Source organism: Gracilinanus agilis, chromosome 4 (assembly GCF_016433145.1).
Source record: "Gracilinanus agilis isolate LMUSP501 chromosome 4, AgileGrace, whole genome shotgun sequence".
NCBI classification, from domain to species: Eukaryota; Metazoa; Chordata; class Mammalia; order Didelphimorphia; family Didelphidae; genus Gracilinanus; species Gracilinanus agilis.
Genome location: NC_058133.1, coordinates 43754586 through 43774154, shown reverse-complemented (window position 1 = coordinate 43774154; position 19569 = coordinate 43754586). Strand labels below are relative to the sequence as shown.

The 19569-nt window shown below is 37.3% G+C and overlaps 1 protein-coding gene across 1 annotated transcript in view; it reads right to left on the bottom strand.

The window, feature by feature from the left end:
• COL24A1 (collagen type XXIV alpha 1 chain) overlaps positions 1–19569 on the bottom strand; it is a 407511-nt gene that overhangs the window by 368903 nt on the left and 19039 nt on the right. Inside the window, exon 3 of the mRNA XM_044674850.1 lies at positions 271–1646. Within this exon, the coding sequence (XP_044530785.1) occupies positions 271–1646 (1376 nt within the window). The remainder of the gene's footprint in view (positions 1–270; positions 1647–19569) is intronic.

The following is a 19569-nucleotide window of genomic DNA, read 5'->3' as shown; positions in this document are numbered from 1 at the left end:
CATCTGGTTTGTCTGCAACTTCACCAGAACTAAATGCTCCTACAATCTGCCAATAATAAAAAAGGAAAAAAAACCACCACCCAGCAAAAACCAATAGCTGTGCTAAAATTGCTCTTATTGGAACTACATCTTATAGGAATCATAAATTCATTCATTGTATTCAGGATAAGTTTCTGTCACAGGTTTGGCTTGCTCTGTATACTCCATTCCAAAGCTCTCTTAAATTCTCAGTAAACTAATTTTAGGAAGACACATTTAAAAGCAACTTACAGGCATTCCAGGTTCCCCTTTAGGGCCTCTCAGATTCTCCATTTCAAGCATCGTGTTCAGATCCTCATAGTAATAATAATCATAAAAGTCAGTTTCATAGTTATCCTCAGTGTGGTATGTGCCATCAGTATCAAATTTGCTTCCTTTCCGCTGATGGAGATTATTATCCACAGATGGTTCAGTCGTTGCCCGATATAAGGTTGTGTTCAAAATCTGTGACATATTCATGAGTTTTTCATTGTGCTGATTAACCTTAACATCTTTTTTTAGGTCATCAATTTTATCTTCTTTCATAAGGGGAGAGACAAAGGATGGCCTCTCCTTGGGCAAAGGGAGACTAGTTATTCCTTCTTTATGCCCTACAGCATTCTCGGAAACATTTTGGATTAAGTCAGATTTCTTGTTGGAGCTCAGCATCACCTTTTTGAGTTGATGAAGAGGAACTGACAAATTTAAATTTAGTGAGATATGTTCTTTGGCAGTCATCTTTGTGACCTGGATTTCAGGTTTTGTGTGATTCCCAGAAGAGATGTTTCCCCTAGGGACAGATGTTAAAGAACTTGATGATTCCCAGGGTGCTTGAAGTTTATGGACTGATGGAACCTCCTTATTTACTGAGTTTGGGTTTCTCTCTCCTTCATAAAGTGGTCTATGTTCTGCTGGCACCTCTTTATCAGACTGCTTGTGTGATGGAGTCTTCTCCAATACGATGCCTGGCAACGTAGTGGTATGCAGAAACCCCATCTCTGATCGGTAGGTATCAATATGGCGGCATTGCTGTTTCCGATATTTACAATAGTTTGCTGATGCTTCAGCTGAGGGAATTATATCCAGCTGACAAATTACTCCTTCAAAGTGGACAGAATGGTAGTCCATACTTCCCAAAGTAAACACACTATCAGCATTGAATGTCTGCACTCTAGAAAGAATGTCTTTGCTGAATTGCTTCTTTCCACACTCAACAAACATGGAAACCACTGAGTCTTGAATATCAATGGCAAAGGAGTGCCACTGTTCATCGTGAACACTGTAATTGAAAGATGCTACCAGTTTCCCACCAATGTGGATCACCACTTTTTTGGGTAGTAATTGTACTCCTAATAGCAGTCTATTTTTATTCCTGATACTGAAGAGAAAAGCATTGTTGACTCTATGTGACAGTAATGCAATTACTATTGTGAATTGCTGTCCTAGATTGGATGGCAAAATTCTCTTGGTAGGTGCCTCAATATGAGTACCACTTGTTAGAATGACACCTGTCTCTGCTATTTGAACTCCCTGAGGTAATGGAGTAGACGAAGATAGTACCACATTCTCCACTGGTTGGCGTCTTACATCGTTGCCTCCAAGGCCTAGTTGATAAAGAACATCTATGCCTGAAAGAAAGGGCAAGAGAAAAAAGGAAAAAGATTATTACTGAATTGCATTCATCTACTCAGACAAATGGAAGAGAAGAAAAATTTGACTTCATAGGATAAACACAGCCCATCAATTAAATATTCTCAGTAGGGGAGACTCACTCCATGGTTTGATAAAGCCATGTGTTTTGAGAAGTTCAGCCTTCCCAAATCCCTCAAAGCCCAAACACAATTTAATTATAATAATAAGTATTTAATTAATAAATTAAAATTCAATTAAAATTAATTAAATTAATTAATTTAATATGTTAAATTAAAAGATGAAATAATTTTTCTATCTTTTAAAATCAACCAAGATACACAGTTATTAAACATCTTTCCTACCTCTTCTAGGAAACTAAGAGTTTGAAGATGATTAGCTACACCTAAGAATATAATTTAAAAATATCTCTACAGCCATGAAAACAGAATTTTGATTCTGGAAATGTTCATAACAACCCAACCCCACCCTCCAAAAAGGCAACTTGAAAATTGTAAATATATTATTTAAATGAATCTTGCTTTTCTGCCAGATTGGAAGCTCCATGAACAAAGAGGCTATACCTATATTATTTTTCTATCTCCTACTGCAGCTGACATATGGCAAGTGGACATGATTTCATGGTAGACAGATATCAAGCTCAAGGGGACTGTAGAGGCCAATTACAAACTACCCCACAGAATCACAGCATTTGAGAGCCAAAAGGTGCCATGTTGTCATCTAGTTTAATCCATACGTGAAAGGAATCACCATTGTAAGTGACCCATCAAGTAGCTGTCCTCTTCCTCCTCTTCCTCTTTTTCCTCCTCCTCCTCCTATATCACTACTATTACTATCAAGGCTGATGCTATTTTATTACTATAATATTACTATATTATTACTACTACTATTACTATACTACAACAATATTACTATTACTAATGCTACTGCCACTACTATTACTACTACTACTACTACTACTACTACTACTACTACTACTACTACTACTACTACTACTGCTACTACTACTACTGCTGCTGCTGCTGCTGCTGCTGCTGTTTCTACTACCTCTACTGCTACTCTTACTACTGCTATTCCTACTACTACAATACTACTGCTGCTGCTAATACTACTACTGCTCTTACTACTACTGCTGCTATTACTATCACCACTACCAACAATGACATCTAATATCACACTGATTCAAGATATTAATATATAATGATATATATTATGTTGTCATAATAAAGGATAACGTATTCTAGCTAGCATTTATATAATGCTTAAAGGTTTGCAAAGCACTGTACATATTATCTTATTTAATCATCACAGCAATCCAGAATGATAGGTGCTATTACTAGCCCCATTTTGTAAAGAGTTGAAGTGTGACCCCAGAAGCAGTAAGTTACAATTGAGGAAGGATTTAATAGATAGTTGTTGAATTGACAGGTGATTGAATGGCCCCAGAAGCAGTAAGTTACAACTGAGTAAGGACTTAATAGATATTTGTTGAATTGACAGATGATTGAATGATTATTTTTATTAAAAAGACACTCTCTAGATATTTTATTCATACCTCTTGGTCCCAAAATGCTTTGCTTTCTTCCTTGTATTAGGTTTATATGTGTCTGTTTTCACCTCTTCTATTAGATCATAAAGAGAAGACACAGTAAGTAAATAGGTAAGTATGATATGAGCCAGAGGGCAAAGGAGGTAAAGGAGAGATCAGATTGAGCAATCTGGTAAGAGCTAAAAACTAGGATGCTTTAGGAAGAAGTGGACACTGAGCTGAGCCTAGTAGGAAGATAAAGAAATAATAAATAAAATAATTAATCAGTGGTTCCCAAACTTTTTTGGCCTACTGGCCCCTTTCCAGAAAAAATATTACTTAGCGCCCCCTGTCACATACTATCACTGCCCCCTTACAGTTATTCACCACCCCCAAATGCACCTGTGGCCATCACCGCTCTCCTGGATCACTACAGCGCCCACCAGGGGGCGGTGGCTCCCACTTTGGGAATCATTGATCTGCATCCATTAGGACACATCTGTATTCAGAACCGGAGAATGACTAGAAGTCACATAGGAACTTAATACTGAAGCATCCAATTTAACTACTTGTTAAATAAATACTTTTTTAGGGGAGGTGCTATAAATTGGTGGCTAAAATGAGTTAGTAACATGTACATAGTAGATACTTAATACATGCCTATTGAATTGGTATGAATTTTAATTGTATGTGATACTCTTTAAAGAGAATGTATTTGAGGTCAGGGATTCTCACTTCTCTATATGCATTCCCAGTTCTTAGCAGGCACGAGGTGCAATACATAGTAAGGGCTTACTGATCGTTTTCATTCATAATTATTTTTTTTATATTAAATGTGATAAAAAGATCATAGAATTCAGAGCCGGAAGAAACCTTAGAAATAGAGTCTAACCTAATCATTTTACAGAGGAAACTAAAGAAATAGAAAGGCAACATGGCCTTAGCCCAAGTCACATAGGTAGAAAAAAGCAGAGCTAAGATGACAACCAAGTCTTCTGAATTTAAATATCATCTTGCTACTACTGTGCCACATTGCCTCAATTAGTTTCATACGAGTCAGTCAACTTTCATATATGATATATGTTCCATAAGCTAACTTTGTTCAAGCATAAAATTATTCTATATTTTCAGACTTCTCTTCTTTTGTCCCACTTGAACTTTGAACTTGATTCTCTAACCTATACTTGATTTCACAGCCTATACATCCATTTACATGCATGTACAAATTAAAAATGGAAACAGTGTTTGAAAGGAATGAATTATCTTAATCTAAAATGATAGGCCAGAGATTCTTAACCTTTTTATTTGTCAAGGATGCCTGTGAAAGACTGGTGAAGCCAACTCACCAGAGTAATGACTGCATTACTCCACATAAAATAAAATACACAGGATTACAATGGAAATTAATCATGTTGAAATACAGTTACCAAAAACTTTTAAGATAAGTTAATGGAATCCAGGTTAAGAACCTTTGCTATATAGACCATCTTCACATATTAGATGTTTGAGAACTGACTGGAATCCTAGGATTTGTAATTTATAGAGTCATGCAAGCTCTGAGAATGATTTGGGATGATTGCAGTCTTTGAACTGGAAGGCAAAATGAGTTAACACTCTGGAGTTTTTAAAGGATCACCAAAAGTCTGCAAGAGAAGAGCTGAGAAGAAACAGTGGGGACTTCAAGAAATAAGCAGCAGCTGTGGAAAGATGGCATCTGTTTCACTACCCAAGACTTAATGAGCAGAGATGGAAAGAGTCGCTGGCAAAAGGGACATCAGGCAAAAGGAGAAAATAAGAGGAGTAACTAAAAAGGTTGACTGAATAGAGAAAATGAAAGGACTAAACTATCATAAAGAAGGGAGAAATCAGGAAGGTTGATTGTGGCTCTACAGATATCTTTAAACAGAAGACTTGGGCTGGCTCAGCTTCTTCCACATGCTTGTAATTTATTGTAGCTTCCAAAAATTTTAAATCATTACATAATATTCAAGTAGAAATCTGGCTCTTTTCCTCAATTTAAACTTATGTTTATCTCTAGCTCCAATCCCTTGACTCTTTATGTTTGAAGTTAGAAAATTAGAACAAGCAAGCAGAGTTGCTTCATTCTTAATTTTTGGATCTTCAGTGCCTAGCACAGGACCTGGTATATAGTAAGCATTAGCTGATCAATCACTGTTTACTTTGTATTTAATCACCTGTGCAGAGGCAATAAGGTAGGATAGTGGACAGAACTCTGGACATGGAATCAGGAAGATCTGAGTTCAAATTTGACCTCAGACATTTACTAGCTGGGTGACTTTGTATTGTGGTCTGTCAGAGAAGACACAGCAAGTAGACAGGTAAATATGATAAGAGGTAAGGTTCAAAAGAGGCAAAGGAGAAGATCAGACTTACCCTCTGTCTGCCCCAGTTTCCTCAACTATAAAATCAGAATAAAAGCAGTTCCTATCTCACAGGTTATTGTGAGGATCAAATGAGAGAAATCTGTGAAGTATTTAATACAGTGCCTGGCACATAGTACGTACTCAACAAATGTCCTCTCCTTCCCCTTTGGGTTGCTTTCCCTAATAGACCATATGTTCCTTGAGGATCAGGGCTAATTTGTTTTTGTCTTTGTATTCTGTGTCCTGGGATTCTGGCATTCTATAAATACTTGTCAAATTGAATTGAATTGTCCTTCTATCTTCTAACCTTATTCATTTCATGGAAGTCCAGGCATTGCAATACACTAAATAATCCCATGCAGCTAGATGGTACACAATCCCAACTTTTAAAAGCACAAATATTGCAGACTAGTAAACTTTTTCTCCAATTCTTGGTCCAAGTACATATGATATAGATCAGGAAGATTTGGAAATATTCCAGCCCTTACCCAGGCAGGAAGAAGGAGTAGAAATGATAGAGCATCAATCTACCAACCTCACTCTTCACAGTTACCCTTAAACCCACCACCATTACATTAGTCAACAAATGTATGACCTTTGTTATTTTTTTACTTAGAAAATCCCATTCTTGAGTACTTCAACCCTCTCCCACTGGCTCATTTCTAAAATATTAGATTGTTTCCCACCAAGGAAATAATCTATTTCATATTAAATTGGATGAGTTAAAGAATAATTTAGCACTAGCTGTACTTACAATGATTGCATACCATTCAAAATCTGGGATCAATAAAAGGTTGGAAGTATATCCATAAGTACTACACAACTCTTTCCCAATCTCATATTTTTCTTCTACAATCCTAAATACAGTAATCATGTGCTAACTCACGCTGAGAAATAACAACTAAACATGCATTGTAAATGAACAAGTTTAACATATGGAGAAATGAATTGTTGATTTCCATGTTACTTTCAAAATATCATTGGATAATTTTTTTTTCAGTCAAGGAGCATTTCTAAAACACTATCCCTAATTAGAGGTAGCTGGGTGAAAGAGTACAAATTGGGTTTCAGACATTTACCAAGTATAGGACTGATCCTGGGCAAGTCACTTCATCTGGTAAGGGCTAAGAAATGGGGTTTAAGTAACTTGCTCAAGGAAGAATCTGGGGGAAGATTTGAACCCAGGACTTCTAATCTATAGATCTGGTTCTCAATCAACTGAGCCACCTAACTAACTCTAGGTCTTTTATTTTTTCTGTTTTACAGGCAATAGTGCTGAAATTGGACCCATCCCCCAAACTCCGTCTTCCCTTTTTCACCATAGTTATCTCTTTATTCCATTGCCATGCAAAGGTCATTGTTGGAAATGTATTCTATTCTCTGTGTGCTCACCATGTTCCTGTTCATTGTGCTTTGGTCGACCTATAAATTTGATTCTTTTAAGAATAGGTTATTCAGAAGGCAGCCTAGCAGTACCAGATATTAAACTATACTATAAAGCAGCAGTCATCAAAACGGTATGATACTGGTTAAGAGACAGAAGGGAGGATCCGTGGAATAGACTTGGGGTAAGTGACATTAGCAAGACAGGGTATGATAAACCCAAACAGCCCAACTTTTGGGACAAAAATCCACTATTTGACAAAAACTGCTGGGAAATTTGGAAAACAATTTGGGAGAGATTAGGCTTAGATCAACATCTCACACCCTACATCAAGATAAATTCAGAATGGGTAAATGACTTGAATATAAAGAGGGAAACTACAAATGAGTTAAGTGAACACAGAATAGTATACTTGTCAGATCTCTGGGGAAGAAAAGATTTTAAAACCAAGCAAGACTTAGAGAAAATTACAAAATGTAAAATAAATGATTTTGATTATATAAAACTAAAAAGCTTTTGTACAAACAAAAACAATGCAGCCAAATTCAGAAGGGAAACAACAAATTGGGAGAAATCTTTATAACAAAAAACTCCAACAGGAGTCTAATAACTCAAATATACAAGGAGTTAAATCAATTGTATAAAAAACCAAGCCATTCCCCAATTAATAAATGGGCAAGGGGCACGAATAGGCAATTTTCAGATAAAGAAATCAAAAGTATCAATAAGCACATGAGAAAGTGTTCTAAATCTCTAATAATTAGAGAAATGCAAATCAAAACAACTCTGAGGTATCACCTCACACCTAGCAGATTGGATAAAATGACAACAGGGGAGAGTAAAGAATGTTGGAGGGGATGTGGCCAAATTGGGACATTAATTCATTGCTGGTGGAGTTGTGAATTGATCCAACCATTCTGGATGACAATTTGGAACTATGCTCAAAGGGCTATAAAAGAATGCCTGCCCTTTGATCCAGCCATAACATTGTTGGGTTTGTACCCCAAAGAGATCATAGATAAACAGACTTGTATGAAAATATTTATAGCCGCGATTTTTGTGGTGGCAAAAAACTGGAAAATGAGGGGATGCCCTCCAATTGGGGAATGGCTGAACAAATTGTGGTATATGCGGGTGATGGAATATTATTGTGCTCAAAGGAATAATAAACTGGAGGAATTCCATGTGAACTGGAAAGACCTCCAGGAATTGATGCAGAGTGAAAGGAGCAGAGCCAGAAGAACACTGTACACAGAGACCAATATGCTGTGGTAAAATAGAATGTAATGGACTTCTGTTCTAGCAGCAATGCAATGACCCAGGACAATTCTGAGGGATTTATGGAAAAAATACTACCCACATTCAGAGGAATAACTGCAGGAGTAGAAATACAGAAGAAAAGCAACTGTTTGAACACATGGGTTGAGGCAGTAATGATTGGGGATATAGATGCAAAACTACCACATCAATGCAACTATCAACAATTTAGAAATAGGTCTCGATTGATGACACATGCATGCTAAAACCAGTGGAAATGCGCAACGGCTATGGCGGGCGGGGGGGGGGGGAAGGGAAAGTAAGAGCATGAATCATGTAACCATATTAACTTTTCTAAAAAAATAAATATTAAAAAAGAACAGGTTATTCAAATACTTGTAACTATACAGAATCATTAGATGAATATTTCTGCTCTAAAAAATTAGAGTTTTGTACCAGGTAACAGCATGGGATTATTTAAGGAATAGCAGTTTCCCAAATGCAGTCCAGCAGACTCTTTCTCCTATTCAGTGCTGGGCCCAACTCATCCCTTTGTAGTACATGTCCCCAAAATATGTATTGATGAATAACTCTATGGGTTAATATTCCAATTATGTTCATGTTACAATATGTACAATACATATTTTTCATCCATTTAATTTCTTTTCCACGTGGAATGTCTTTTTTTGATCATGGAATTCATTGAGGAGTCCCTGTATGATTTTATGGATTGATTCCACTGGCACAATAGCAGCCACAAATAGGAGCATCTTTATGGAAGTCCTATTCAGTTATACTTTAGAGATTCTTTATCTAGGATCAATGGATAAACTTCAAGACATCCATGAAATTGAATGGGAAGAAGTGACACCTTTATTTTCACTAACCTCTAATTGAAACTTGGTATTTCCTTCAAATATGATGAAAAAGTATTATTCTGAGAAGGATTCCATGGCCTTCATTAGAGTACAAAAGGGGTCCATGATACACCAAAAAGGTTAAGAATTATTGATTAATAGAGAATTAATCTCCTAAGGACATCTTATATAACAGTGGAAAACATTGTATTATGCCTCGCTTGATTTAATATTCAGAGGGTCAGTGAACACTTAGCTCTGTGATTGTACTCATGAAGAATTGAAATGAGTTCTATGTATGTTCCTTGCTGGAGGAAAGCCTTCAAGATCATGTGTTACTCTATGCAGAGGAGGGTGGCAAAGTAGATATAGCTAGCCTCAGATCCAGGAAGACTCAAGTTCAAGGTGCCCCTCAGACACATGCTTGTAATCCTGGCAAGTCATCTCATAATGATGTAGACCAAGTAAGCAAACTATGTCCCATGGGGCAAATCTAAGCTGCCACTTGTTTTGATATGTTCCCTGCAAACTAATAATCTTTTACTGGATTTGGTCTGTAGGTTGCCATTTGACAAACCCTGACCTAGGCAACTTTGTAAGGCTATAAGTTACAGAGAAGTTGATGACCTGCATTAGTAGAAGAGTTTCCTCACACTTGGAATTCCCAAATGATGTCACACATCCTATCTTTACCACCATGTTGCAGATGAAGAAACTGAAGTCGAGAAATGCTAAGTGATATCAGCCCAACATCACAAAGGTAATAAGCAGCAAAAATAGGATTTAAAGCCAGGTTCTGACTCTTTCCTTATATTATGTGGTTGTTGTGAAGTTCAAAGAAGACTGTGGATGCTAACCAAAAAGAGGATGAACTGAGTAGGATCTTAAGGGAAGATGGATTCTCCATAAATCAGGAGGTCTTAAGCCTTTTTGTGCATTATAGAGCACCTTTTCAGTCCGATAAAATACTTTTTCTAATTAGATCTGTGACTTTTAGCATCCTTTGAATCTTTTCCCCAAAATTCATATTTACACAAGACTGGAGGCTATGTTAATACTTCCCTTGGTTTCATGGGTTGCCATGACAGTACAGTATCATTTATTGCCCTAAACTACTGGTGATGAGCCTTTCTATTTATCTACATTGCTGGCCCTTGGGTAACAGACTGAGTCACTACTGGTATTATACTGGAGAACTGCCCAACATGATAGAACCTGACAGGAGGCATAGCTTGATGGTATAACCTTTGAGGACACAGGGCCACCTGAGCTCATCAGAGGAGGACTTCATGGAGAATCTAATTTCATCTATTTTTATCCTGCAAGACCAACAAGGTGAACTTTAACCTTATCTTGCCCAGACCCTGATCTTTATGCCACTTGCCGATCATCTCCTCACCATTCTGCTTGTATTCCAGCCATCCTCTTCCTCTATATCACCCCTCCTCCCACACACACACACACACACACATGAACACACATTCCTATCCTAGACCCTATTTCTGAATCTTCTGGTGTCCTCTGTGTCTAATAAGTAAGCTGTCGCTTTATCTTGCCCAGATCAGGCCTCCATACTACTTCCAAGCTATCCCCTCACCATGCCACTCCATGTTCTTCCTTTATATTTCCTACTTGAAATTAAAATGCAGTTTCCTTTTTGTTACTTGCATTTATCTGCATTCCTAGGGCTACATTTAGGGCAATTCTTGAGGCCTAATAAGTGCTTAATCAATGCTATCTATCATCTAACTGGCTAGGTCATTCTATCTATCTATCTATCTATCTATCTATCTATCTATCTGTCTGTCTGTCGGTCTTTATCTATCTATCTATCTATCTATCTATCTATCTATCTATCTATCTACCTATCTGTCTGTCGGTCTTTATCTATCTATCTATCTATCTATCTATCTATCTATCTATCTATCTGTCTGTCTGTCTGTCTCTCTGTCTGTACGTACGTACGTCTGTCTGTACATCCATCCATCCATCTGTCTGTCTTATCTATCTATCTATCTATCTATCTATCTATCTATCTATCTATCTATCTATCTATCTATCTATCTATCTACCTACCTACCTACCTATTTAATTACCCCAATTACTACCTCATTTGATATTTCTTCATTACCCAATCAGGTCTACTTTATGACACATTTTCTATATTCTTTAGCTATGAGGACCAAGTCTTCTTTATGTTGAATGCCCTCCAGAAATTTAGAACAGTGCTAGACACATGAAGAACACTCCAAAACATGAGGTGATTGAATAAATAAATAAGGATCCCAGACAAGTTTTTGAAAGAGTTTAAATTTTAAAGGACCCTCCATAAAAGATCACAAAGCCGGAACACTGACATTTAACTTCCCCCTCTTTCAATTCATTCCCAAAAGTCCTTGGCAACCTATCATCCAAGATCAAAGAAGGGAGATTTAGAATACAGGGTAAAAAGGGATAGCTCTTAACAAGAGAATAGCTCATGGGAGAAACATAAGAGAAAAATTAAACAAAGATCAAAGCATCTGTGCTTTCTCAGACTCATGAATGTCACATTAAAAAATTCTTTTCCCACTCCATATTTAAGAGGTTTTGACTTCATTTTAAATAACTGTTGCATGAAAATTGCTCCATATAGAAAGAGAGCTGACACTGGAACCTGGGTCAGCTACAGGTGTGGATTTTACTATTTCTGAGCCTATAGAGGTTATGATTTGTACCATAGCAGAGGCTGCCCTTTTTTTAAAGCCAAGTCAGGTAAAGCAAGCCATAGACAAATCTAGGAAATGGTTCAAGTTCATGGTCTCTGCCTCTCAATCCCCTTTCTGTGCCCTTTCTGTCATCCCTTCCATCCTCATTGGTATCCAATTCCATTAGACTGTGTCTCCAATAGACAAAACTCCACCATCCTATATGCTTCACACACACCCCAGCTTAGCAGCATTCCATGCTCTGGGCCTTTCTTAGTTCACAACTATGATTAAAGTGAATTTCTCCAATGCCCCATTGTCCCATTCTCTTGGGATCTTGCTTCATAGATAATTCACTAATCAACCTAATTAGCTGAGCCAGTCATCTTCAAATATTCTGCTGGGGTATAACCCCTTAAAACAAAATTTCAGTGGAAAATTTCTATAGAAGCTTTAAAAATTATTTCTGAAGGACTATTATGAAATAACATGAAACTGATGTTTTCATTGTCAATTTTATTCTGAACACAGCAATATCACAAACAATCTACACAGTGAGAGTGATGTGGTTATTTGCTTGATCCAAGTATTTTCTTCCTCTTTATGACTTGAAGGTGATCTTGGGTTCTCAAAGGATGGGCTGGTAGAATGCGAGCACAACAATGGATGGCTTCTATGTCATCTGAGAAGCCTCCTAGTTAAATTTAGAGAATCTCATCTTGAAATGAATTTTTCAGTCAGAGATAATGACTTTTATTAAAGCTAGATCTGTGACTCTTAGTATCCTCTGAACCTTCTGTATTTTATATTGACACAATTGCAGTAGGAGAGGGACACACAGGACTAGGGGATACATATTATTTCTCTTTTTTTATGGGCTGCCACTATAGTAGCATTTTTCATATAGTAACATAGTATTTATATATATATATATATGTATATATGTACATATATATGTTTATTTATTTATAAACTCTTAATCTTCTGTCTTAGTATCAGTTCTAAGACAGAAAAGTGGCATGGGCTAGGGAGTGGGGGTTAAGTGACTTGCCCAGGGTCACATAACTAAAAAATATCTGAGTCCTGATTTAAATCCAGATTCTTCCAACTCCTGGCCTGATACTCTAGCCACTGTTCAACCTAGCTGTCCCTCACATAGTGTTTATTACATAGTCTCAAAAATATTTAATAAAGTACAAAGTACTTAGCAATAATGTTTTGTAATACTTGTAGTAATAATCACTTTAAAAAGTGATAGTTTCTCTCTAGGTTTTAAGTCAGAGGGCCTGGGTTTAAATTCCAGCTCTACCACTTAGTATCTTACATAATTTTAAGCTACTCCTCTCCAGTGTATCTTCTTCACATATGAAATGATGTTGAATTAAATCAACTTGAAGCTCTCTTCCAGCTCGAAATCAATGATCCCACAATCTATAAAGTCACGGAGAGGCTGCCATCTGTGTTGCTGGAGATAGCACCCATCCTGATGAAATCCTATGTCTTTGAGCAAGCAGTTGGTGAAGTGAATTGTAATTGATAACAAAATTGGAGGAGATGACAGCTCACTTCACATTGTACTTGGTAACAATTTTCCCTTTCCTCTTCATTTTCATAAGTTAGCACTTGGGGGAGAAACTTTTACAGTTAGAAAAATTTCACTTTTAAAAATTCAGGAGTTTGGGTTCTAAACTTTCTATGCTTGGTTTGTCAAAGCCTTCGTATTTTTGCCAGATTTTGTATGGTACTATGATGAAAATGTTGATAGCCAACACACGTTGTACATTACTAGATCCTGATCCAGACCAGAGAGAAACTTTGGTCCAATCTGTATTTTGGCCATTTGGGTGGGAATCAGGGTAGGTTTTGTGCCTAAACAGGATCTGTGGACATTTGTTGCATGCTCGGTCTTGGTTATTTAGACTTTTTTTTTTCTTTTCTTTTCAAATACCATGATTTTATCTTGATATAATAATACGCATGGGCACCAAAGAATCTATTGTTTAAAAAACCCCTCTAAAAATGATGCCTGTTGAAACACACAGAACCAGAATAATTTATATGATGGTCACAATAATGTAGGAGGAAAACAACTTTGTTAGACTTTAGAATTGTGACCAATGGAGGAACTGATCATGATTTCTTCAGAGGACTGAAAATGAAGTATGTATCCTATTTTTTTGACAAATGTGACTGTAGATTTGATTCTGGAAAAATGGGGAATAACTTCAATTTATTAGGCAGGAGGAATGACTTGATAAGATCTGAGCTTTAAGAAAAGCATCTTATCACTTTACTGCAAATATGAATAACATGGAAATAGGGTTTGAACATGTACAACCAGGTGGAACTGCTTGTCAGCTTTGGGAGGGCGGAGGAAAAAGCAGGGTTAAAAAATGGGGCAGATCATGAATTAGGTAACCATGGGGAAATATTCTAAATTAAAAAAAGAAAAAAAAAGAAAAGCATCTTGAGAGCTAATTTGGGAATGGATTGCTGCAGAGGGAGACAATTTAAGGAGACTAATTAAAAGGCTAGTGTTGGGATAGCTAGGTGGCTCAGTAGATACCACTTTTCTTCCTTGGAACCAATACTTAGTATGTATTGTAAGACAGAAGGTAAGGAGTGGGGAGGAGGAGGAGGGAAGAAGAGGAGGAGGAAGAAGATTAATTTAATACTCCAGGCAAAAATAAGGACCTGAACTTGGGGTTGGGGCTAGCTGTGTGAGTGAAAACAGGTTGTATACAAGAGATGTGGTAGATGGGGGAAAAAGGATTTAGCAACAGATTGAATATGTCAGATGAGTAAGAGTGAGGTGTTAGGAATTACATGGAAGTTGTGAGTCTGAATGACTGGGGGAATGGTGATGTCCTCAGAAATATTTTAATAGATAATATTTTGATATGCTTGTTACCTTTGTCAGTTAATATATGACATTTAATAGGTGTCTCTAATCTCAATCCACAACAGGAATTGGAAATATGAAGATTTTTGCTTGACAAGTCAGTGGGGAAGATATTTTTGAAAAAGATAGCAAAAACTGACATTTGCAAAGCACCTGAAAGCTCATTAAACACTTTGTATAAATTATGCCATTTGAAATTAGCAAGATCATATATTAAGGCCAAATTACTTTAAGTAATTATATGCCAGGCATTGTGCTAAATTCTAGAGATACAAAGAAATGTTAAAATACAAAGTCCCTCCCTTCAAGGAGCTTACAGTTTACTTGAATAAGTGCTGCAGATATTAACCTCCATTTATAGCTGCGTAAACAAGTTTCTAGGGTTTAAGTAAAATAAAGAGTAATAAAAATAAATTACCAGCAGTTTTCTTTTAAAATTTTTTTGGTAAGTATAAGGTTAATAATGCTTTTCTAGTAAATATTGCTAAATTTTGAAGAAAGTTTTAATGAAAGGCAAACATGAATACTTCATTTATTTTTATAGCAAGGATTTGACTAGACAACCTATCAGGTCCCTTCCAGCTCTCAATCTATGATCCTTTATGAAAGCAGTATTCTCTAACCTTTAGCCAATGACTGAAGTGAGCAACTCTAAGGTCTCTTCCAACTGGAACATCTTGCATTCTATTTCTGAATCTTAAACTATATTTTCTAACAATTTTTTTGCAGTCCTCCTCTGTGACTGAATTCATATTAAAGCAACTGAATATCAATGAATACATTGTCTTCATTTAGAAAATCTTATCAAATTCTACATGGAACTTCTTTTTATGCTTCCTTTTCTGCAACAGATGATAGCACATAAGTTGTAACTACCTTCATGGTGTGTACATCTGTTTAGTTTTGTCTTGTTTTCATATGCATCATATAAATCACAAAGAGAAATAGCCAAGAGTACAAGGAAATCCTGTTTCTTCTTTATTGTCTTAGGGACACAATCAAGCCATCTCTGCCTATTCCTTTATCTCTTAAGGAAAAAGTCTAAATCATCCTTCCATTTATCTAAAACTTCCTTATCTTTTCTGGTTTCACTGAAAAGAATGTTAATATTCTGGTTGAGTTCCTCTAATACTTTTCTGATACAGGTGCTCTTAATCCCTGATTAAGATCCCTTATATGCATATGTATAATATGCATATATATAATATATGTATGTATGTATGTTGCTAGCTCGATTTCAATGTTAGTTTCCTTTGGAATGCGAAGTATTTTGTTTTATATAGTATTTTAAAACATTATTCTGTGAACAAGTACATAGGCTTTCCCAGGCTGCCAGTAGGGTACATGGGGATTTTCTCAGACTCTCTGGTCAGTGACAACAATCTCAATTTCATATTGAGAGTGCAAGGAGAAGAATTCATGTTTGAAGCAGATATAAAAATCATTTGGTTTCACAACTTCTTCCCTCTCAATTTTTGCCTTGTCACCATTGCTGCCAAGGCAGAAAGGGGCTACCCAGGGCTAAGGACTATTTTTTTAAGGACTACTTTGCCAAAAATTCTTTACTCAGAGATTATGCTTCTGATGATAATCACATCCATACTTAACCAGTCTGGTCCTCACACAGTAAACCTGATCTGTTACTTTGCACCATGCTCAAGGATCTTCCAGTATGGTAGAACCAGCCAGAGCTTGAGCTCTGCTATCATAACCTTTGGGATCCCAAGGATATTTGCATAATACTTCAGAGACATACAATGAAGGCTCTTTGGTCTTATTAAAGACCTAGAATGGTAAGTTTTTTTTTGAATGGTAAGTTTTTAACCTGGGGTCTGTAAACATATGTAATAAAATATATGTGATATATACATGTATATGTATATATATATATAACTGTACTTCAATATAATTGGTATTTAATCTTATGCATTTTGTTTTATGCATTATTATTAGAAGGGGTTTATGGGCTTCATCAAACTACCTAGGTAGTTGGTCCATTACACACACACAAAGGTTAAGAACCCCTAGCCTATAGGAAGACCTCCATCTTTTTAGGTAAATTATCTCTGGAGTATTTGTAGAAGTACATGAGATTTAGACCATAAGAGGGAGTACAAACAACAATCTATCCATAAAGTATAATGTTGCATTAAGTACTTAATACTGTATTAAAGAACTTAATTTCTATTTCATAGACTCCTAGAAATCTGGAGCCAGAAAGAATCTCAGAGGCTATCTAGTCCAAACATTATATTTTACAGTTAAATAACCTGAGGCCCAGAAAAATTAAATGATTTTCTAAAGGTCACAAAGATAGTGAATATCAATATCAAAGAGGAGATTATATATAGTGGTTAATCTTGAGTCTTTATTAAATTATAGGGTAGAATTGAATTAGCTTCATGTGTATATCGCATTCTTTGTTGTGTGGCATATCAAATTATGTGACACAATTTTATAGGATGCAAGAGGCCATAGTTTAGATTCTACTTATATTTCTTATGTTACCATTTCTACCCACTGGTTGAAATGAAGGTCTCCTACTTCAGAATCATCATTTACTTTCAGCCAAAGATACAAATGATATGTTTGAATTTCCAGAAGGAAGCTTTGAATTTCACACATCTTGCATTTCTCAGTAGGGACCAGGGCTCTGTTGATTTTCCCAAAATGACACTTATAATTAAGTTATAAGAATAGCCTAAAAATCACAGAATTGAAGAATTATAAAACCCCCCAACAACTATCTAGTTCAGTGATGGTGAGCCTATGGCATGGGAGCCAAAGATGGCATACAGAGCACTCTCTATGGGCAGGTGGCCGCCCTCCCCTCTTTCCCCAACTTCCCACCAGAGTGCATTACCAGAAAAGGCAGAGGGACTCAGGCAAAGCTGCTTCTCCATCCTGCCTGACTACATTTTTTCACATCACCTGCCCATCTGTCCAGCAGCCCAATGGGAGCACACAGAGGGTAAGGTGAGTGGCTCACAGATGACACAGCAGGAGCGGAGGGGAGTGCTTAGACTTCCTCCCTTCCCTGAGTGGGATAAGGGGTGGGGTAGGGAGCACCTGGCACTGGGGGGATGGGCAAGGCATGAGGTTTCTGGGAGGGATGGGCATGGCACTTTGTTTGGGAGTGGGCTGTGGGGCAGGGGGGACCCAGCACTCCATCTCTAAAAGGTTTGCCATCACTGATCTAATTCATCCCAAACACAAAAAGTGCTATATAAATACTGATGAATTTATGACTTAAATTTTCATCATACTCTGGTGAGTTGTGGCAAATTTCGTTCTCAGCAGTATTTTACAGGCAGAAAAAAGCCAAAAAAGTTAAATAAGTTGTCCAAGATTGCACCATAGCTAAGCCCAAAAAAGCTGAATAGATTTGATAATTCTTTGGATAATATAAGTCTGAGAATGGATTAATTTTTCCAATCTCAATTACTGAATTGGATTGTCTATTTTAAATGACCTGGAAAACTGTCATACCTTCACTTTATTTGACATCATCTAGTGATATGTCGTATGGTCATGAATTATGAGATACCACATCTGCCAAAGTATTGTGGTTGAAAGATAACTAAAGGGCAGTGGAAAGGCACTGGGGGCTGGAGATGAGGAAATGGGGGGAAGATGAGCAAGCTGTAACACATTACAAGAACTGTGCAAGAGAAGCTACACAAAGAATGCCATCAAAGAGATTTATATCTGGAAAGGCAAGTGGGTCTGTCATATTTCGAGTGTCTAGGGATTATGCATGCCTAAATGTACCCTTGGGGGGAGGGCAGGTGGGAGGGAGGGAGGGAGAGAGAGAGGGGGGAAGGAAGGAAGGAAGGAAGGAAGGAAGGAAGGAAGGAAGGAAGGAAGACTATATAGATGATAGATATATAGACAGCATTTATTAAGAACTTAATATGTTCAAAGCAGTGTGCTAAGCCCAGAGAATACAAATAAGATCAAACCCTATGGTCCCTACATAAAAGGAGCTTTCCTTCTAATGGGGAGAAAGAAAAGAAAGAGAGCAGGGGAAGGAGAGAAAGGTTGTTGATAAGGAGATAGAAAAGTCTGGATAATGAGTAGAGTAAGGAGTAACATAGAACACTGCCTCATAATCTCATTAAATGGTGGTCTGGTCTCGAAATTCATCAATTTAGGGGAGCAGGTTCTCAGAGAAGAAGCATGTCCAGTGTGGGAAGAGAGGAAGGACCCCCTATTGGATAGACATGTTGTGGAGGATTTACAGGAGAATATGGATGAGTCACCCAGGTTGTCATCTGCATTGGTGGAGGGGATACCCACATTTCTGAGACCACAGATCCTTTGAAACATAAAGGAGCACAATGAGACAACCAACCAAAGGTAGAGTCCGCAATCAACCACAAGTTTCCTGTCTTTCAGTGTACTACTGACCTTCCATGCCATTTTGGCTTGTACATCACCATCATGGCTTCCCTTATGGATGTAGTCAAGATGTGATATATGAACTCTTGCCATCAGCCAGTATGCCAGTGCTGGCCACTGTACCTTCACAATTCTTCAGAAGGTAGGAACCCCAAGCCTTCTACAAAGGGTTCCTGCCTTTCTTTCTCCACTTGGGCTCCTGGAATGTAGTGACATTTGTCACCTATGAGCAACTAAAAGAGAACTCGATAACAATTCATGCTTCTCAGGAAGCTCCTTTCTGAACTCTCTCCAGTCAACTTTCTGTCTTATAACCCCAACTTCTCCCTTAAGTCCAGACCCCATCTTGCCCCCATTTATTCCTACTTTTCCCCTTTTCCTCTCCTCTCTGCCTCATGCCTAAATAGAACTCCCCCTTTCCCTCTTAAGAGTTGGTCCCATTTAATCCTTCTCCACCCCCCTCCTCTACCATTGTGGCTTCACCCACTTCTTAAGCACCTT